Below are 22,267 nucleotides of genomic sequence, written 5' to 3'. Positions count from 1 at the left end.
AGAAGAGGTTTGGGTGAGGTTCCTGCAATGGAGGCAGAGCAACTGCAACAGCTGGGACTCTGCGAGGGCTTGCTGTGAAAGCATTTCTCTCAATTTTTTTTTTTTTTTTATTATTCCACAGTTGAACTTGTGAATTGAAGGGCAGCATGCCTGTTCTGATTTTGGAAATAGATTTTCCTCTCTAAATCTGAGAAAAGTCAGTTTTTAAGAACAAGAACTTAGCTTTATTTCTATGAAATAGTTACTCCAGTTATGAAAATGTGATTATGATGAGAAATGACAAAGGATGTTCACTCAGCTGCAGGTTTTCATTTAATATTTATGGTAAAAGTCCATTTTTTGAGCTGATACATTTAAAAGTTTTAGACTTGTTTTTCTGTAACACATCATGATTTCCCGGTCGTGTGAAGATAGTTATGAAATAATACAAAGAGGTGATTTATTTGTATGTATAAACCACCTCTGAATGGCTCATTGTCTGCCTTTGGGGGTCTGTGAGGAAGACCAGACTTTTCAGGCTACTAAGTGTTTCTGAATAACTTTCCTCAGTGTCATTTTTACAGGATCCTTAGGACATTCATGGATTGTATCATTTGAATCGGAGCTTACCATTTTACTAATTTTGCTTCTGTTGTAATCTCCAGACCTTTATCTCTGGTCTCACATCCAGTCTTTCTTAGCCTGTCCTAAATTTGTGGATTTCATTGTTGGGGTTCCCAAGAGAACCAGTTGTCCTCTGGTGATTGATTTAATCCTCTTTTGTTAGGTAGCTTGTAATTATTTTTTTTTCCTTCTACATCTTCCTACTCTGTGTATCTAAATTATTCTACTTCCCATTCTGTCCTCTCAAGTGATTGCAGTAGAAATCAAAGTAAAAAATGGACATGGTACAGCCTTCTCAGAGTGGACTCCTGTCATTTTAGAGAATTTGGACATTTCGACCTAATATTCTTCAGCAGATGCAAGCTGGAAAAAGAGGGACTTTGATTAACTGTAAAGAACAGCCTTTTTCATAGGGCAAAAATCTTTTAACCCAGGGTGGCCAGACACAGGAACAGGGCTGGGCTCATGTCCCGTGGGGGCCCTTCCCACTTAGGCAGAGTCTGTGACTCTCGGCCAAGACAGATTCACGTTGGGAAAGGCAATTGCCCACCCAATGACAAGAGCCATATACCCAGGGCTGCCGCCAGCTCTGCAGCCAGGGTCCTGTGTGCTTGTTTGGCCGGCTGCAGCCGGCTCTGCAGTGACAGAGACCCGATTCTCCCCGTACTGGATCTGCCCAGAGCTACTGCCTTCCCCTTTCTGCTGACCAGGGAATTTACTGACCATCTGCACACACCTAACGTTGTTCTCATCTGCAGCAGCAGTTCTCTACTCTGTTTCCTTCTGACTTTAAAGATACTTTCCAGCCCTTCCCTGCTGGAAGACAAGAGGTGATTTCCCTGTCTTTACCCTCAGGAACATCTTTCTGAATGTGAACATTAGCACAGCTTTGCAAAGACAACATGCTTATGGACAGCCACCTTCCCCTCACATTCCAGCTCAAGGTAGCTGGGAGATGATCATTATTTGGGGGTTCCTTACCTCAGGTGAGATGATTTTGGTGTCAGTTTGTTCTTTTACAGCAAGGTCCCTGTTAATTCCCGAGATACATTTCCTCCCAGCGGCTGCAGTGCTGACAGCGTGACACTGTAGAGGCTCCCAGACCTCAAACCATCTGCCAGTGGGAGGAGGCGAGTTAAGGGAGTGTGGAGGTCTCAGGAGTGAGAAGAACAGGAGGATAAAGAGCCTGGGAGGGACTGTCAGAGTGAATACACCAAACAGCTTGTATTTGACTGGCTCCTCACCCTGACCCCTTCCCCGCTACCAGCAAAAGACTGCAGATTTAATGCTCAAGCAGAAATTGCTTCTCTGGTTGTGAAAGTACCATACACCAGGCATATGTCCCACATGCTGCTGCTTTCAGGGTTTTTTTCTTTATTCTTTGGAAGCACAGATGCGGTTTGTGGCACTGCCGCTTCAGAGCAGAGGATTCTTGCAGTCCCCAGCAGCTCTGCTCACATTGATCCCATGCAGCTAGAGCCAGCGCACCACATCTGCTACTAAGAAACGAGAAGTACAGGCATGTTTCTGTAGCAGCAGTCAACAATTTCCCTTCAGAAGTATTTCAAGATGAGCAACTTCTTCTTTTTACCTGTAGATTTTTCACCAAGACAGGAGCTCTCATGTGCCCCTTTCTTTCCCTTTGTGTCATTAAATGTGAAATTAAAGGGACACAAGCAGCTTGGTGGTTTTTTTCCCCCTCACTTTTCACTTTTATGTTTTTCTCTTTGACTTTCTGAAGCTTTTTTAACTTTGGAGCCAGCAAAAGAAATTATAGGACAGTTTAGCTCTGTGCTTTGACTGAGGTCCTGATCTGAGAGGAAGGGTTGAAAATCAGCAGAAGGAAAGACAGGGAGGAAAAAAAAGTTACTATTAAAATAAAATTAAAACCTCTCTGGGTATCATTGCTGTATTTTCTTGTGTAGAGAACACAGAACTCCTTCTGATAGTTAGATCTGCAGAGAAAACCTCATCTGCATTTCCCTAGCAAAGATGCAGATGTAATAAATATTAACTGAATATTGACGACTTTGGGAGTTGTTGAGATTTAGTGTGATAATGAGATACATGATAATGCCCATATGAAGTCCCTAAAGCTTTCGGTGGACATCAAGGACTGCAATGATTATACGTGAATCTTATTTTATTTACTTGTCCAGAGGAAAGAAATGCAGCCCAAACTCCCAGGAGAAGGCAGCCTCCCACTTTCTTTCTGAGAAGGGAAAGTATCCCCCAGCTTGTGCAGGAAGAAATCTCTCCTCCCGAAGCACTGATCTGTCTTTCATCCCCACTACAGGGGTTGGCTGCAGATGAGGGGCCTCTGCCAGTGGGACCAGATATGGGGTTGCTGTAACCCAAGGACTTCTTGTATCCTATTTCCCTCCCCATCCCTCAACACTTGGAAGCTGTGTCCCCCTGCTTCCTCTCAGCTGAGAGCATCATCTGCTGTCACTTCTTTGCTAAATCTTCAAAGAAATTCTTTCCTGCTTTCCTCTATGCTGCTCTTTGTAGTTAAGAAGAGAAGAAAAAACTAAAAAAAAAACCACCAACCGAACCCTGATAATGATGGTAAAGCTAGATTCAGAAAAACTATTCCAGCAGATCTCCCTCTGCCCTTTGCACGGATCTAGATAACCCTGAGCTGGCTGGGGAGGGGGCTGGCGTGCATCGTGCGGGGCAGCACTACCTCCCCTTCCCTGCTTTACCCCCCAGGCTGCCCTGTGGACATCTGCCTCCCAAACAGGCACTGTAACGAGGTCCTTGGGGCAGGCATGGGCTTTCTGCTCCACAGGGAGGCTGTGGCTCCTCATGAGAGCCCATAGGTGTTGCAGCAGCATAGATGTTAATTATAAATTACAGGCAGGGACCTTTGCCTCCATGGAGAGGTTTCAGCCGCTCTGGATGTGGCAAGGCAAGACCCCATGGCGCTGGTTTTCTCAGCATTCCTGGTGTGCCGAGGATCATTCACACTCGCAGGAGTTATTTTTACTCCTCCTACCTTGGCATTTCAGTAGCTTTTTATCTCTCCTGAACCTTTCTGTGCGCTGCCTGCTTTGAAACACCAGCACAGACGCAGCTGCTGTACACTCTAGATTTAAGGGTGAGCTGCTATCAGCTCTCCTCGAGCCAGTTATGGGGAAGCTCAGCTGTGGGTAATGCTGCAGATGCTGCAGCTCTGAAAGGTAAAAGGGGGGCAGAGAGAGGGAAGGCACAAATGGAGGAGGAGGAGGAGGAGGAGGACAGAAGGCAAAGCAGTTATATGATGACAGAAAATGAAAATAGGTCTGTCTTATTTTGAAATAATTTAATTTTTTTTTTCAGGGAAGGCGTTTCTATGTATTTCCATTTCTATGTCTGACAATTTAACTGAAAATTTTGTATTGGGTTGTCTGCATTTATAGCAATTAATTCAAGCAGAAACTGAATTTACGTGTGTTAGCATGACCTGTAATTCCCTATAAAGCACCAGTAAATATGAATGTATTCATATTCCTACCTCCAGTGAAACAGCCATGGGCAAGTCTGATAATTACTAACCTCTGCTTACAAAGCAAAACCGCATTTCCTCTACAGCCAAATATTCAGTTCTTCTAAATGCAAAATAGAGCATTTTTCTGTACTGGAGTCTGATTTCTGCACAAAAGCATGTGGGGTTAAGCCTTATCCATCTGCTTATGTAAGTATAGCTCTCAAAATATATTAGTGTTAGTAATAACAGAGTAATGTAATTTTCTCCCTATATATGTTAGTGTTACTAATAACAGAGCAATATAACCTTGAGTACATATTAACCCTGCTTTGAAGTAGTAGATTTTACATGGCAAGTGTTTTCCTAAGTAATGAGCCAAACAAATTGCTATTCAGATAGAGGAAGAGGTTGTGAAAGAAGAGTTTTCTGAAATATCACAGAAACATTTTAAATTGATAGCAGTATATAACAGAGGGATATACCATTGCTCAACTTCCTTCATTTTGAGAGGAGTCACAAAGCAATAGCTATACCGAAGCTAGCAGTAAATGTTTTATCCCAAGGCTGAAAGAGGAAAGCAAATTATGTGGTCAAGAAATTTAAAGACTGAATGTTTTCAGTGACCTCAAACTCTTTTGGATGAGAAATGGGATATTAGTTGAGTTGTGGACTTAAGGGTGTTGTCGATGCCTGAGCTAACTGCATGTGCCATGAGCTAGCACGTACACGTTCATTATTCTGCTGGTGTATCCTCAGATGTGAGTCTCTGCCAGCATGTTACTTGCTGAGCTCACGCTCTGCGAGGCTCTGCACTGAGCCTTGGTCTTCTCAAAATTCCAACAGAAGCCTTCTGCCTTTCCCTGTGAGCTGAAAGGGTGCAGGACACAGCCCTCAGGTTGGGTAAGAAATACTGGAAGACTTGAGCCTTCACAGATGCAGGTACAGGCATCTCTTTCTGCTGCTGGAGCAGACTGATCCCCATTGGGGACTTTGGCTGGGGCAGGTGGCAGTGGGCTTGCCCCAGACAGGGAAGGGAACTGTCCTTTGATCCAGGGAAGCTGCCAAGGGCTGTGCGAGGGACACAGCAGCACCACAGCACCTCCATTCCTTTTCTCCTGTGTATCTTTGTTTTTCTCACGGTGGAATAGAGGAAGTCAGGTCTGTATTTACTTCACTTGGCTAATATGGAGCAGTGCTCGCTACATCAGCTTTGCCTGCATGGGGGAAGCCCCGCTTCTTGCATGGTGTTTCACCTCCTGATGAGCTCTGCTGCAGATGGCAGCTCACAGGGCTGGTGCCCTGAGATGGCTGCTGCAGGACCTGGCTGCACTCCACCTGCAACATTCAGTGCGTGTGGGCTGGGAGGCCAGATCTAGCCTCATCCATGCTTGCCAGCCAGCCCTAGCCTGTGGTGCTGCAGGTGGTTATCGCATCCCCACCACAGGACTTTGCATTTGCCTTTGTTGAACTTTGTGATGTTCCCATCTACCCTCTCTCCTGCCTGCCCAGCTCTCTGAATAGCAGCCTGACCTAGCAGTGTGCCAGCTGCTCCCCCAGGTTCGTGTTGTTTCGTGACCTTGCTGAGAACTTACTCCATTCCCCTGTTCTGGTGCTAACAAAGGTGTTAAACAACATTGGCCCGAGTATTAGTGGGCTGCCGGATGGATTTTATTCTGCTGGTCACAAGCCTTTGAGCATCCAGGTTTCCATCCCCTTTATATTCCAGTTATCCAGTTGATACCACACCAGTCTGGTTATAAGGAGACTGTGGGAGTCAAAGCCAAAGGCCTTGCTAAGTTCAAAATATGCAATATCCAGTTGCCTAATCACAGGCTATGGAAGTCAAGCCCTCATGAAAAGAGCATTCAAGCTTGGTGCCATGCTGATACAGCCGCACAGTCTCCAGTTTGGCACTGGTTTGGCTGGTATTTCTGGCTGCCACAGAGCTTGGACAGAGCACAGACTCATGTTTTTCCATGCAGTTATTCATGCACATCTCTTCTTTCCAACATCAACCCAAACAGCCCATCCATAAACAAAGCAGGCCAGATAGTCACTCAACACTGACAAGATGCAAAACTCTGAACTGGCCTCAGGGAAAGGGCTGAGTCATGTTCATCAACAGCATTTAAACAAGGATAACAGCCTTTAATATTTGTTGCTGCTCCAAGAAGGCTTTCAGTGATTTCTCTAAAGTCTCAGTGTTGATCTTTGCCATTTTTAGCTCAGCTGAACTTTGAAACATATTGAAAGCTCAGGTGCAATTCCTTTGGGGCGCAGAAAGAACAAACTCCAGATAATGATGATAAAATGTTCTGTTCACTGTAGTCAATGGGCTGGTTCAAATACAGACCAGAAGTCACCAAAGAGTTTATAACCAAAAAACGGGAATTTGCTGATCGGGTAGAAATAGGTTTCTGCTTTTGTGTTGAAGATTTTATCTCAGGCAATTTCCACTTGATTGGTACTCTGACTGGAAGATGCATGGAAGACAGTGCTGAAGCAAGCAAACATATGACCTGCTAAGAAATAAATAATCTTGCTCATGGAAAAAGCCATGCTAATCAGGAATATTCAGGAATTTTTCATGTCTGAGAGCTACATATCTGCTAGGAGATCAGAAGCAAAGCAGTGGACCACAGCTGATCAGTGGAGCTGTGTCTGAAGATCTCCTCATCCACTTATGGACTGATTTCACAGTGATTGGAAGGAAATGTATTTATAATATACCTATTTTGTGAAACAGCTTTTTCCTGCTTCCACTGTGAAAGCTGAGCTGTCACTAAGTAATGGCTCCTAATCTCCAGGGCTCTGAACCCAGTATTTTCTGCAGTAGTATATTCCGTCATGGAGACTTTTGTTGGCTCATAGAAATTTTTTGTGTCTCTGAGTGTCTTGGCTGGAGACAAAATAGAAACCAAGATTGGATTCTTAGTACACTGGTCAGGTTGGGTGTTTTTATACCTTCCCCTTTAACAGGCACTTGTAAAAAGTAGGACTTTCAGCAGAAAGTGGGTACTAAGCACATGTGGAAAATCAGCCTCTTTAAAACTGTTCTAAGTTGGATTCCCAAAGCTGTAAGCCAGCCTGGAAAATGCTTGACCAGCAACTTTTTTTTGGGATCCTCCTTAAATTATTTAAAGGACAAAATAATAATAATATTTCCTCCTGGCCACATTTGGCTTTTAAACGAAACTGAACTGAATCTCACTTAGAGAAGATTTAGAGATAAGGTTATGACTTGACCCTATGCCATCTTGTTAGAGCCATGGAGAAGAGATGTGGCCCTTGTTTTGCCAAAGTAGCCTGGCTTCTCAAAATCCCAGGGGAAGAGGGAGTACTGGGTGCCTAAGAGGAGAGTGGGCATGGGGCATGGTAGAACTGGTGTGCCCTCTTCTGCCCTGCAAGGGGTGGGAGGGGAGCAAGGAGTGAGGACCTGAGCTCTGAAGAAGCCCAAACATTTGCTATCCCTGCCATGGTCACCGAACAGCTTCAGATTGCAAGCTGTGATGCCTGAGCCTCTGTTTCCCCACATCTAGAGCAAGTGCATCAAAGCAACCCTGAAGTTCCTTGTGTAGGCAGGGAAAGGGAGGCAGGGGCATGTGCTGAGGAGAAGGAAGTAAGAGCAGGTCAAGGAAAAGTTACTGCCTAGCTAAAGAAGAATGATTCCAGTGCTGCATCACACCTTGAGAGAGGTTTAAAATGTGGCTCCCTAAGGAAGAATTGAAAATGAATCTGCAAAGTTTGAAGCAATGAAAATAAATAAGGAAAGCCCTAAACTTTTAGCCACTTACACCGTGACAGAGCTGGTTTAATAGCAACCTATAAATTTTGAAGAAATGTAGTATGCAGCTGTTAGCTCCTTTGCATAGCTAGTCTGCCAGTGCTAACAGAAGGATGTTTTGGGTCCAGATCTTCTTTCTGTGTGGTGCCAGTTTGAAGGAGGTCATTACATAAAAATGCATGTATGTGCACCAGGAATGAAGGGAACAGTCAACTAATTTGCTTCTGTATTCTTTACTGTAGATACACCCAAGTATACAAACACACACACAAATGAGCAGGAAAAGTCTAAGGCAAAACTGTTACTTTGATGATCTTTTTGATAAACACTGGGAAAAAAAAAATAATCACAGCATCACAAGTATCGCCAAAGGAAAGAGAGCGGTCCCCTGAGAAAAGAAATGCAGAGGATGGGAAAGCTGTAGCTGGATAAGCTGGTAGAGATGTCTCCAGCCATCCTACCACCATACTCTTGATGCACTGTTCAGGTTCTCCATCAGGGACAGAGCCACAGCATCTAAGTGAGTGTTTCATCTCCTCCTCACACCCCAGCACTGGGATGAAGATCACTGTTTTCATTTTGTAATGCTTCTCCCATCAGACAGGACTAATTTACACTTGCAGGCTCTCATACAGAATCAGTTTAATTTTAACTTCTGGTTTTTATCACCTGCATGTGTATCTTCTCGGCATCCTCCCTGCTTGGCTCTGGCTTCCAGCTCCAGGTGTTTGCACAGGCAGGGGAGCAGGACCCTGGAGGTCCCAGTTCCTGACACTATGTGGGGAGCTAAACACCGCTCCAGCTTTCCAGCAGATCCCGCAGCATGCCTGGGGAGAAGCTATTTGCTTGGCATGGCCTCAGCACGGGGTTCCCGGCGGGCTGCGAGCATGTGGGTGGGCAGCAGGAGATGGAGACACAAGAAGGGCAGTGGGGAGAGCAGGGCTGCAGCATGCAGTTGCGTAGTGCCAGTGCTTCTGGTTTTCAGCAGAAGGCTGTTACAGTCTTGCTGGTAACTGCAAGGAAAACTCTTTGATCAGTCCTCGAGTCCTTGTTCAGGACCTGAAGTGTTTGGTAAAGCTGAAAAAGTTGGTGTGTACACAAGACCAAAGACAGGGTATGCTGCTGTTCCTGTGGGCATCACAAAAAATGCCCCCGTGGTTCTGGGTATGTTTTAATCTGGAATATTATGAGCAAGCCAAGTGGATGACTATGGTTCATTGACAGAGCTAGGACATTACACAACTGAATAGGCCACGTACTGTTACAACTTACAAAATACACACCAGGACTGTGTAAGGAAGTGTTTTGTTTAGTCGTTCAGGTTGCTAGTAATGCATGAGTACTGCTGATGTATATTTAACCAGAGCAGCTGAGTGCTGGAGACTATTTCAGATCTGAAAGCTTGAACCGAATTGCTCTTCTGTACTACTTAAGCAAGGAAGCTACAAGATTATCACAGTTATTTTATAAGCAAGAGTTGGGGATCTGTGTGCTATAGAAAAGAAAGTTTCATGGGCAGTTTCCTTGTGTTCCCCTTTGCACAGTTAAGTAAGGAGTGGTGGAAGGCAAGAAGGTGCTTTTAAATGACACTGCAGAGGCTTTTCCTGGAGGACAGGTGAGTTTGCCTGAGTCGTGATGATTTCCCAGCATTTCTGAGGACTGTGGTTTCTTGAGCTGTACCTTCTGCTGTGCCTTTGATCTGCCTTCTGTGCCTCAGAGTGGGAGCGGGATGTGGTGGAAAGTCCTGCAGCAAAGCTCTGGTTTCTTTGTCTTGATCAAGTCAGGATGGCAGCCTACACCAGCCCAGGTGCCTTTCATAGGGGCTAAATTCAAAGCTCTGCTGCCCTCAGATTAAGACCTTATTGCTTAAGCTTAAGCTGTATAAAGGGCTTCTTAATATAGCAAGACTTGGAGGCCAAGGTTCATTTTGCATGTTTAAAGTTATGCATAATTCAGTTGCAAGTCAGAGGTGCATAACCCAAGGGCTCCTTCCCATGCTTCATGCAACAGCTGACTTGGGCAAACTGCAGGGTTTGAGGAGATTTCTTGATGGGGTTGCTGCATTGTCCAGTAGACTCCCAGGGGACCTAGCCACTCCTTGGGAGGGCCAATGTCCATATTTTGTTTTAGGGCTGCAGTTTTGCTTTCTTGTTTTGTTTCTTTGCTGAATGTGAAATGAGATGTCTAGGAGCAGGCTACCATGGTATATGTTTCAGCTTCCACATTTGAGCGAAGTAGCTCAGCTTTTGCTTGAACAGAGGCAGGCAGATAAGACACAATTTGTATTTTTATACCAATTGTCCAAAACCATGGAATTTTGTCATTACTTTCTATATAAGCAAAAGACACCATCTTGCTTCTATATAAAATGCAAGGTTGTCTCTTGCTTTACAGTATTACCTTTGCAGAATGAGTTTAAAATTCCATGTATTCCTACCAACAAACAAAAAATGTAGAAATTTTTAATTAGAAATTAAATCTCCTGTGGAGCTGAGGTTATGAATTTCCAGAGGACATTCCCTAAGGCTATGAGGGTAGGAAAGGTAGCCCGTCCATGCCTGAGCCAGCTTACAAAACCCTGGTGTAGAGGACAGAGGAGTTCCTGCATAACTCGTCACTGTTTGCTAGGTCAGCCTGCTCTCTCCAAAGAGGTGAAGGATCAGGAAGGAAGACGACTAATGATTTTGCAGGGGGGTGGGGGGTGGGTGGGGTACGGGGCGGTGCAGAAAAGGCCAGAAAAGGGTGGTTGGACAGTGAGAGAGAGCACTGGCAAGGTCACTGCTAAAGCCAGCAGTGCAGCTGCATCTCTGCTTATCCTCTGCAGCAAAGCATCAGTGAACATGGGCTAACAGGATGCTTCAGGTCAAGTGTTGGCAAATCCTGCACAAGCCCATGTGTGTGAGAATTTGCAGACTGTAGACATCAAAAACCCCATAGACAAGGGCTCTGGTGTCGTAACACATTGATGTGCCACGAGCTTGCAATACCCATTGCAGTTGAGGGCGTATCACTCTATTTATTGTGGTGTTGTGTATACTTAGAGGAGAGACTGCTGCAAACAGCACCACAAAATTAAAGACAAAAAATAGCAATATTGAGGTTTTAATGGCAGTTGTGGTGTGCTGCAGCTCTAATGAACAGTTTTGTTTTGTAACTTGATTAATTTGCTGCCACAGAGGAGGATTTGTTAATCTTGGACGACATAGAATTGGAAGGACAGAGGGAATGGAAAACAGGCATTTTAAGCCTAGAAATTTAATTGCAAGATAGTGCCTGAAATATAAATTGATACATAGAACTGCTTTGAGAGATAAGCATTACCAATGATGTTGGTTTCTGGCAGACAGGATCATCATGCTATTATGAAAAAGATACTGCTGTGGGCTTTAGTTTGTAATTTATATGGACATGACTCTTTTTTACATAATTCTCTTGGCTGCTTCTCATCCTGTAACATGCCAGTGAAGCTTTGAAATCTTGCTATGGGCACATGACTTTGTGGAAGGGGTAGAAATGCCCAGACTCTCCATGAAATACGTAGTTGTGAGAATCAGGTTTATGACAACTTTTCTCCAGCTGCCTTAAACCAAGTATCAAATTCATACTCCTGTATTCTGTCTGTTCTCAGTAGTCTGGTGGTGGGCAAGCTTATGTCTTGCTCAAATAAGGCAAGGCAATTCCCGTTTATCTGAATTCTATGTTTATCCCATAGCTGAATTAGCTCACGGTAATTAAAATCATAAATGGCAGAACTCATCTAATTTCTTTATTGCTCTTCAGTGTTTGACTTTCCAAGCACCTGGGGTTTTTTTTGACTGGTCTTTTCTGCTCCCTCAGATGTTCAGTAATTAGTAAGAGAGACACATAAAGCATTTTCACATCACAGAACAAGGCAAAGTTTACAAGTACCACTTAAAAGTCTAAGAAAGGATTCCCACAGTGATAATGGATGAAATGTTTGTAGGAGCCATTTATCCACTGAAGCTGACCTTTTCTCTGTTTGAGGGTTTTAAGTGTTGGGTTTTTTTAATCGTGACTTCTGACTCATGTTTAAGGTGAACAGATCTGAACTTCACAGCTGTGCTGCTCTTCTGCCCCTCTTGTGGTAGCACTGTTGGTCCCAGATCAGGCAGGAGACTGCCATGTGCAGGGTCTTTGGAGTTAACTGCTCTTGTGTAGTGATCCCTCAGGCTGCTTCATCCCTCCACAGTAATGCCACACAGTGCAACACCAAATGATGCAGAGGTACCAGCTCTGGCACAGCAGCCACGTGGCTGTACTCACGGGAAATTTTAACTCCATGGCAGGTCTGTGTAACGTTGCACAAGCGTAGCTGAATTGCTGTCAGACATGCTTCATGCAAAGCGCACATGGTAGCACGTTGTATAGTGATGTGCTTTTGACATGGGGGTCCCCCAGGTCCTCTTTGGTGTCATCCCACCCCTCAGACTGGGGTGCCCTTAAGGGCGGAACAGCTCCGCAGTTGTGAGTGGTGCACCCCATGCATCTGAATGTATGACTTTTAGAGACCAAAAAGGGGATTATTTCATATGCAGGCCTAAGACAAATGCTGGTCCTTTCTAACTTCAGCAGACCAGACACCCTCAGCTGTGGAAACTTCAAGACTGTATCAACTTTCTGGTACCATCTGGATTTAATCCATTTCTGAAAGCTTGCTTTCTGTTTTAAATGCTATTTTCAATGGAAAATTACAGCAATAACTTCAGGACCTTGCACCTACCATATAAATCCCATACCGTATGTATTTGCAATCTGTCATAAACAGTAATTGTATGTTAAAGAAAGCAGATACAACCACAAGCCAACAGAGACAAAACCAGTTGGATTTCCGGCTTTGTCTCCCTGAATTACCAGGGACTCCACAGTCTGTAAGTCCTTTTCATCACAACTCCAAAGCCACAGTATTGCTAAAAATATGCTGCCCTAAATCAGAGCAGCACTGATGAGGGTTGCATGAGTGTAGGAGGAGCAGAGACCAGGGGACAGAACTGCTTGCTATCTTACTAGGAGGATTTCCTTAAGGGAAGGGTAAGTGGTTGACCCAGGTCCTAGAGGCATTTTTGCATCAAAGATTCTGGATTGCAATACGTGTGAATAAAGCATATTGTCTTATCTCGTCATAAATAATCTTAATCCCACTTTAGGAGGCAGCAAGAGGAAAAGGTATTTCAGTATCATCTGAGATCAAAGCAGAGAAGTGCAAGAGGCGTTCAGCTGAACCACCCCAAGTTCTGCCCAATCTGAGACCAAATTTTAGCTGAGGCCCGATCAGATTGAGTTGATTTCACTTTCTGTCCCGCTTCATTCCAGCCATAGCATGAGGTACAATATACAGTCAACTGAAGAGGCTTGTGCCTAGTGTGTATATATATCTGTATATTTTATCTCTGAAAAGTGAATAATGAAACTAGAGTAAGGATAATGTTCCACTTACATAAAAACTTGCACAAAAAGACTTGAAAATACCTTGTAAGTAAACTATTCTGGTTGTAATCATCCTATTGTAATCACAGTCCCTTTTCTACACTGTATCTCCAGCAGGTTATGTACAATTATTGTAGGGGGGCATAATTTATTGCAATATTCACTAATCAGATAAGTGGTGTATTCACAGGAAGGAAGACGCTATAGCATTCAGCCCTCCGTTCAGCTCAAAAATAGCTCAGATGTTAAAAAAAAAAAGAAAAAAGACATGATTGCAGGCACTTACTGATGCTAGGTACCAGAGCCTTTTCCAGTGATACGCAGCACATTTCTAGACAATATAAAAGCCATTTGATACTTAACAAAAGAAAACCGCAATGGCTCAAACAAGCCAAATACACCCAAGCGGCCACAGCGCAGAGCTGGATCAATGACTCAAGGGCAATTATAGCTGGCATTAATTTCAATTGGCAAGAAACTAAACTAGGAATTTCAGTTCTCAAGAGAAAACCTTCCCAATGTTTGTCAGCCTACCTGTGAGTCAAACACTTCCTTACTGTTCCTTTAAATGAATTTTTAGTTGATGTCCTTTTCGATCGGTTTAGAGACTCGTGGAGGGGAAAGCATGCCTGTGCACTTACTGTAGCTCAGAAATGTGGGCATTAGTGCCAGAGGACAGGTGAAGCATGTACAGGGCAAACACTGGTCAGATCTTGCTGGGTATAGCAGGGGCAACATGCCAAGATAATGCAGGAAAATGCTGCTGCCCACCCAGCACCGCTGCATGGAAGCCGTTAAAGCTCTCGGCCCAAGCCTTCACCCAGCCACAGGCATGATCCTCACCTGCTTTCAGACCCAGCTCGCTTTGGTGTAGCCTTTGCTCATTCCAAACCTGAGATTCAGCCCAGGAACACCTCCTGATCCCACACTAGCCCCTAGCTCCAATGAAGACAGGATCTTTAAAAACCAGTGTTACCATTAAACCTAGATTTGTAAACTGGTTTTAAGTTCTAATAACAGCGCTTGAGATTAGACATTGGACTGGGGCAAAGGGGAAACATATTTGGTACTGGTGCCTGTAAATGCTTTCTCCCTAAAGTTTGGTTTGACCATGTCCCAAAATAATGTTGGGGTTCAGGCTGGAATCCATACCAGAAGGATGGGAGAAGAGTGGTGTGTAACTGGGCTGAGTATGTTAGTGGTTGTGTTTCTAGTTTTAACTTGGGAATGGCACATTAAAAGAAGAATTAAGTGTGAGGCTCTGACTAGAAGGGGCAGGTGTGGCAGATATATGTGCTACAGGTTTAGAGCTCACTCCAGTAAGCACCTATGAGTTTGCAGGATGGAGATGACAGGGGTCTAAAGGGATAGAGCTAATGTTAGACTTCCTCACCTAATCTTTAACCCCCAACTGCAGCTGAAATTTTGCTCTAAATCTAGAAATGCCTGCTAGCACTAGGTCTAAAAATAGAGATTAACTTTGTTTCGGCCTGAGTCATAAACTTCATCTGGCAGCTTTTTTGGGCTTCAATGAAATCCTAACTCATCAGCTTCTGATTGCCTTAGAAGGATTTCTCTGAATTCTGCAGTCCAGCTGTACTTTCATAGGACAGGCTGCATAAATGAATGTTCTCACATTGCTTAAGTCTTCACAAATTAGTTTTTTGAAAGAAGGGACTAGGTGTTTTAAGACTTTGCTACACTAGATGAATCCGTTGTTGAAACACTTCCATTTTGGTTGTACTATTGCTGATGTAGATTTCTTTATTCTCTGTCCCATTAATGACTTATCCATATCCTGAAACTGGGCATAAAAAATAATGATCTTATTACTGAATGTGTGTTTTCAGCTTGTTCTTTGTTCAAGGTGTATCTAAAAGGAATAAATGTGAGTAGAGGTGCAAGGAGGCACGAGATTGTCTCCAAGGCAGAATGTTCTAGAAAAGGCTTTTTGGAAATGTCATGCACAGTCATGAGTTTTGCATCTCTGGTGGTTGCCAAAACCCAGAACATAGGCATGGCCATACCAAGTCCATACTAAAGATTCAACCCATGATCTGCTGATAGATAGGCAAAGAGTATATAAAACAGGAAGCATACAGAACCCCCACCACCTTCTGTTCCGTTCTGTGGGTTGTTTCTTACACTGGTGTCCTACATCTGACTGGAACATGCCCTGGGGGACCTGGAAAACTAGCTGTTGTTTTTTTCCTACCAGTCACTATGCAGCCTTCCTAAAGCCAGGAGCTATATATTTGAAACTATTGCATTTTGGGGAAAACTGATCTTAAAACAAATTTTGCAGTGTCTGTGTTCCCTGCAGTCCACCCAGAGAGCAAAACTGAAGCTACACAGCCTTCCTCAGCACCCTGTGTCCCTCGCTGAGGATTGCAGTTAGAGTTGAAGGGCACAATTTCATTTAAACGGGATACATTTTTTTCATTACTATTATTATTTTCACTTGTTAGAAGTCATTAAATGAAACTGAACTGAACAGGCAGAAAACCAGTTTGAAAGTTCCCAGAGTTCCTCATCTTGGTGTTTTGGTGAGGTGACTTGGATAAATGACAATATCTTAGTGACAACTTCTCAGTGGTCAAGGCTGAGTAGAAAGTTTCTTAAGAAGACAAGAAGGAAGCCACTGGATTTTCTGATGAAGGGCTAGCTGACTTGTCTGCCAAACATTAAAGATGAATATTAAAATGGAAATTCCAGCTTTGGAACACCAGGTTGGGCTGAGGAGTGAGAACCAGCATTCTGGTGAGTTTCCAGCTGGGCTTGTTTTCCTGTAACCAGCAATGTACCAGTGGTGTTAGCAGAACTGTGTTGGGATGTCTTCAGGGCTCTATTTGGATTTGCATCCTTGATGTGGTGTTGGCATGTGAGCTAGTTCAGTGGGAGAAGTAGATTCACACAAAAGCTTTCTGCACTTTGTGATGAGAGCTCCTTCATGCCCATGATCATCACTGGCAACTCCAATGGTCTGTCTTAGTGAACAAGGTCAGCAGTAAATCTTGATTTGTTGGCAGATTAAGCAGACGGGCCAATGTTTGGAATATCTGCTCTCCCTTCCTTCCTTTCCTCCCACCATGAAAAGCATCCTCGTAGAGAAGTGTTGAAACACATTAGCAAGTCCAATTTACAGAAGAGTCTACCACATCATTCTCCCTTGTTGTCAGTGGAGAAGCTTTTGTGAGCATTGAATGGACTGATTTTAATTCCATATTAATTAGGGACAAAACAAGACACAAGCAAGAATCTCACAGACACAGTAACATGCACAGCCAAAAAGCAAAATAAAAGTTCTTTCCTGTGGCATTAAATCAGGGGTCCTCAAACTTTTTAACCAGGGGGCCGGCGCGCGGATGAGGTGGCAGGCAGTCATCTGCGGCTCTTGGTTCCCCGCCCCCCCCCCCCCCCCCCCCCCCAGCCCCCGGCGGGGGTGGGACAGGGGGTTCTGTAAACACCGGGGGCCAGATTGAGGACCCTGGGGGGCCGTATCTGGCCCGCGGGCCGTAGTTTGAGGACCCCTGCATTAAATGGTTGTAAAAGGCTAGACAGATAAGCACCCACCTACACTTGTCTAACAAGTATCAAAAACATCTTACTCTTCAAGCTTAGTTGTTGAAACCTTTGATGTTCAAATATTGTAAACTTTGCAAGGAACCCCACCATCTTATCCCATCAGTCTCTCAGCCTGGGTATAACAGAAGATAGAAAGGATAAGGAAAGAGCGTCAACAAGAAGGCTTGCAGAATAAACATTTCCATCATTGAACGAAGACAGAAAAAGCTCTCTTTTAACGAGTGTCCATTATGATATTATGATAATACAGAAAGGCACAGATGAAGCAAGTGATGTTTAAAACAATCTGGAAAGCCAGTAGAGTGCAGCATCTCCTGGCAGGCAGAGATATCTCAGTGACTGTGCACCTCTGGCCCTCTTGGACCAGTCAAATGCTTCCCCTCGGAAATCTGAAATTTACTCTTGGGATTTCACACTGTTCTCAGACTTTGATCCACAGTTACCAAGCACTTGCCATGTTTCCCTGGAGGGGTTTGAGGAGGTACCTGCCATTCTGCTCTTTTGGGATCTATTGCAGCAGACTCTGAAGATCACGGTCTTTCAGCAAAAGATGTGTTGTTCAAAAGCAAAGTACTGCAGCAGAAAACAATCTTAAGGCAGTAAATGGGCTACACATACGTCAGGTTCTCTGGGCCCCATCTGTTTGCTTTTCTTGATTCATGTGGGAAGATCTTTTCAGCAGCTATTGTCTCATTTGATATTTCAAGTAGTATGTCATTTGATGTGTAAAGTACTTAAATTGTATCTCAGGCCTACCTGTGGTGTCTGCCCTCTGTACTGGAACCAAGAGGGTAGTGTATTGACAATAATAAGTCCAGACATTTCTGCTTACAACAGCATTAGGGAAATAACAATACATCAAAGTTTCTCTTTAAATATTCATTTGTTTACTTTGGTTCTAGAAATATTCATAAAATTGGCCTACAGTGGCACATTCACCTCTCTTGAAGAAAACTAATCATTGTGAATTTTGGGGATCTAGCTAACAGGGAAAGAAGTTGCAATATCATGGAAAAATGTCACTGCTGGTCACTGGGGAAAGAATCTGTCACTAACTCTGATTTTGAAGACAACTTTTTCCAGATAAATTAATAAATGTGATTATACACAGCATATGATGCTGTGCAGGTTGAACATAGCAGAATCCAAATAAGCATGGAGATGTTCAAAGGCTGGATCAGAGAGCAGCTGAAGAACTCACTGCAGTTATTGTCACTGACATAAAGTCAGAGCTCAGAGTTGTGAAGGAGTTAGTCATTGGAAGGAAACCAATGGAAGTTGCTCTGTCCCTGGTTCCCTAAGGACTCTTTTTTTTTTTTTTTTTTTTTTTTTTCTCCCTCTAGTATTCCTTAGTAGCTGTGACAGATTTATTTCTCTTGTCACCTCATTTACATCTTCATATAACAAGACTTATCCCGTGGCAGCACTCCCATATATCAGAGTGCAGATCCTGAGTTGTGGGAAAAGAGCATTTGGTTTAGCTCAGGAGGGCTGGTCCCCTCAACTCATTGCAGCCCTTCACAGAAATAGTGAATATGAATTCATCCCAATGCACTAGCTCTAAAAATCTTACCTAGAGGGATATGCCAGTTATGTCTTCTGTCCCAGCTGCTTCAGGTAGCACTTCACAACTGTATGCTCATGAAAGCCTCATGCATGTGATCAGAGTAGGTCCATCCCATCAGCATGTTGCCAGATTGTGCTCACACATGGCAGAATCAGGTATCTGTGGATGCCTCTGCTAGTTGAAGAACATGGCCTAATGCTCTGCTACAGCTGCTTTGCAGATGGAGGGATCATGTTGTAGCTGGTAATTATGAAGCGTGCCTTTTCTTGTTGTTTGGTCTTCATCGGTCCTGCTAGAATTCACCACAGGATTTGCAAAAAGGGAACAAACTCATCCACCCTGGAAAACAGCTTTACATTTTTTTTGTTTTTTTTTTTTTGATTGCCTCACAAGAAGATTGCTCTGTAATCTTGGCAGTTTGCTTGCAGTCTACTGGTAACATTGGCCTTTGATGTTAAAAAGTTTATTAGTGGATCTGCATTTTGTATTTGAATAATGCATTATTCTGTAGGACTTCTCTCTGCTCAGGCAGGGAGAGGGGAATGGGGGAGTCCTTTCCTGCCAGCATCTTTTGTACCATTCTGGAAATCTCTGACTTTCACACGCAGAAGATTGAGGTTCTGAAAAGAAAGCATTGCTTCCAACACGCTTCAGTGTTGGCATTCATCTTCTTGTTCTTAAGAGTTGGTTATTTCTGTCACTAAGTTACTGCCTCAGATGGACACTCCAGGACCACAATGCTTTGAATACAGGGCTGGAAGGCATTTCCTGGGACCACAGCGTTGTGCCCCCTGGTATGACAGGCAGCTGTGCCAGACTGTTCTTTCAGGGAAAACTCAACATGAAAAGCAGCTAGCATGTTTTTCCCCAGTTCTCATTTTTCTAGGACAGTTTGGTCCAGATCTTTCAGATTCCCAATAAAAATGTCTCCACTTGTTACCCTCATAGGTTTTATTTCAACTTGGTTTGAATTCTCTTAGACATTTCAAAGTGCCCAGGGATGTGGACTGTACCCTAATGAGGCAGCAGCAATTGCTTGTTCAGTAACAGTAATAGTTTCCTATTTCTCCAAGAAACGCCTTTTCTGATGCATATTAATTGCATTTGGCTTCTGCTTTGTCAGCTCCTTTATCAGCATGTACTTCTGCCTTTTACTCCACCCAGGGGACACCAGGTCCCAGTGCTCCAGGTGACCTCCAGGAAGCTTTGGACAGCCTGCTGCATTGAGGAAAAATCCACCTTGTCAAATTAGAGTGAATGGTGGTATCTTAGGATGTGTAATTCATGCATTTTGCTGATTGTTACCATTGACTAAAGTTATACTGGCAGTTCAGCTGCAGAGCTGGGCAGTGGGAGCAGGTTAGGACTTCCTAACTGCAGGAAGCATTAGGGCTGACCCCAGAATCTGATAGCACAGGTAGCGGTACTCAGAGAAAGGTTAAGCTGATGATTACATACTTACAGCAGCAATAGTAGCAAAGCTGGGATGAAGCTCCCTCCTGCGATGAAAGGTACTCTCCTTTAGTGCCTACAGAGGTTTTGGAAATACAGCTTGGTCCTTCCTTGGAAGCAAAGCCCTGTATGGCACCAGCAGCTTGCCATAACCCCATGCTAGAGACACTTGCTGTTCCCTGTTGTGTACCACTGCAAGGTTACCCAGGTCTCCTCTGTGATTTGCCACCACTTTTCTGTTGTTTGAATCTCTAGCCACAAATTTCCTTGTTTTTGTAAAATTTAAAGCACAAACATAGCATTTCTGGGTTCCTTTCCAATGGAAAGTGGAGTCTCTAATAGCTTGGCTGTCTCCTATCTGCTGTCTTCTGCTGTATTTCACCTTGACCAGTCTTGATAGAAGTTCATTCACACTAGATTAAATGTTTTAAGATGTTTTTCGTGACTTTTATTTGCATTTAAAGAAGTTGTCCAAGTAGTTAGATGGATAGATAGATATTTGCTCAACTCTGTGTATTTCAGCTCATCTGGTGAATAAATTATTGCAATTATTGGCCTGCAAGAGAAAAATGCGTTCTGAATTTTTATAGACTGAATATTCATAGGAGGTAAACATTTAGCTGTCTGCAGAGAGAATACAAATGCAAACATTAACATCCTGGATCCATGTCTACTAGAAATCTCTGGAACAAAACAAGAGAGATTTGAAGTGACACTTTCCCACTTCACAGACGATGAAAAGCAGTGACTTGTTATAACATTTTAAATGCCAACAATTAATGCTTTGATCAGAATTTTCTTCAGAATTTTAAATTAGCGTGTACACGTGGGATGTGGACAGCTCACTGCTGGTCATCCACACAATACCGTCATCCTTGCTGTCGTTCTGCCATATTTTGTCCTGGGAATTTAATACTGAGGAAGCAACTGAATCCCTCTGAGTGGTTGTAGTCATTCACAGTAATTTTAAATCTGCCAGGGAAAATGGAAATCTAAGGCAAGGTCTAAGAAAGAACATATTCTAGAATTTGCCTTGTATTCTTATGCTTATTTCCTACCCAGATAGGTTTGTCACTGCTGTGTCTGATTGAATACAGTATGATGGCGTTGCTGCTTTGAAATTATTTTGGAGGTAAGAATGGAATGTGTAGGGTATTTTTTTAAAAGATTGGGTTGAACATTTTTGTCCTGAGGATCCCTCTGGAGTTGTTCCATTCTTTTTGAATGAAAAAGCAGGATTTTGGTGGTGAGAAGCACTGGTTTCAAATTTCATTAATATATTTAATGCAATAAATCAGCTCTCCTAAGAGTACAGGGGACGTAAGGATTGTCACAAATGATGTGGCTGTTTTTACTCCAAAGACAATGAAATGTAGTGAGATTTTGGAGCCAAGAGAAAAAGACAGAAACTGTGGCTGGACCCAAAGATTGGTGGGTTCACCTTTTGGGTTAGATGGTGTGCTGTTAGTCCTTTCTTTCAGGTCCACTGAGTTTCAACTGGAACTCACAGTTGATTTCAAAGATCTCCATTAGCTCCATGTCGGGCACCGAGACCTGAATTTTTCTAGCTGTCCTGGCTGAAGGATGACAAGCATGAAGCATTTTTGGTATTGCCTGCACTGCTTTGTCTGTATACCACCTAAAAGCCGTTGAACAGCATCATCTTTCAAATCCCCACGCAAGAAGATCTCCCTTTTGTACTGCCCACAAATGCCTAACATAACTGAAACTGCCAACAGTTAATCTGCCGGAGTGCCAAGATTATTTGTTATTGTCTGGACCGACATCCTTTCATCTCAGTCCTATTTCTTGACATATTTGAGGAGAGGAAGTCTCTTTGCACTCTGCATTGGCACAGTTCCTGGTGGATCGGCCATCTGGCATGGCACTCCTCAGTGCCATGGGAAGGAATGCCGGATCCATGCTCTGCCTGTTTGGCTCATTGCTGTGAAGATGTTTAATGTAAGGAAAAATGGGTTGCCTTTCAAGGCATGGCTGCCTGCACAGAGGCAAGAAAAGCCAGCCCTCCCTCTGTCATGATCCTCGGTGGTATCTTGGAGGCTAGCATGAAAGCTGGCCAGGTTACTCACCCTGCTTCGGAAGGTAGGGGAGTGACAGCCTACAAGAGCATGGAGGGATCCCGCCGAGGAGGCGGTGAGAGGGGCTGGTGGCAGGGACTGGCAGCCAGGTTTGCCTGCAGGGTGGGCGGTGCTATGGTGCCTGGGATCCCCGACTCACCTGAAGTCTCTTCTAAAGGATAAAGAGCTGCCAGATAAGTACATAGGGAACTTCTAGGTGGAGGTTAAGTCTTTTCTTTTTCTGGTGTACTCATCTGCAGTATCAGGATCACGTGGCACTTCTT

General features: G+C 43.8%; 1 protein-coding gene across 1 annotated transcript in view; it reads right to left on the bottom strand.

Moving 5' to 3' along the window:
• Window positions 1-21,444, bottom strand: part of TMC2 (transmembrane channel like 2) — a 114,960-nt gene extending 93,516 nt beyond the window's left edge. The window contains exon 1 of the mRNA XM_037383847.1: window positions 21,414-21,444. Within this exon, the coding sequence (XP_037239744.1) occupies window positions 21,414-21,444 (31 nt within the window). The remainder of the gene's footprint in view (window positions 1-21,413) is intronic.
• Between the last annotated feature and the right edge of the window lie 823 nt (window positions 21,445-22,267).

This window comes from Falco rusticolus, chromosome 4 (assembly GCF_015220075.1).
Source record: "Falco rusticolus isolate bFalRus1 chromosome 4, bFalRus1.pri, whole genome shotgun sequence".
NCBI lineage: Eukaryota > Metazoa > Chordata > Aves > Falconiformes > Falconidae > Falco > Falco rusticolus.
Note: the sequence above shows the minus strand (reverse complement) of the source record. Positions and strands in the feature narration are given on the sequence as shown.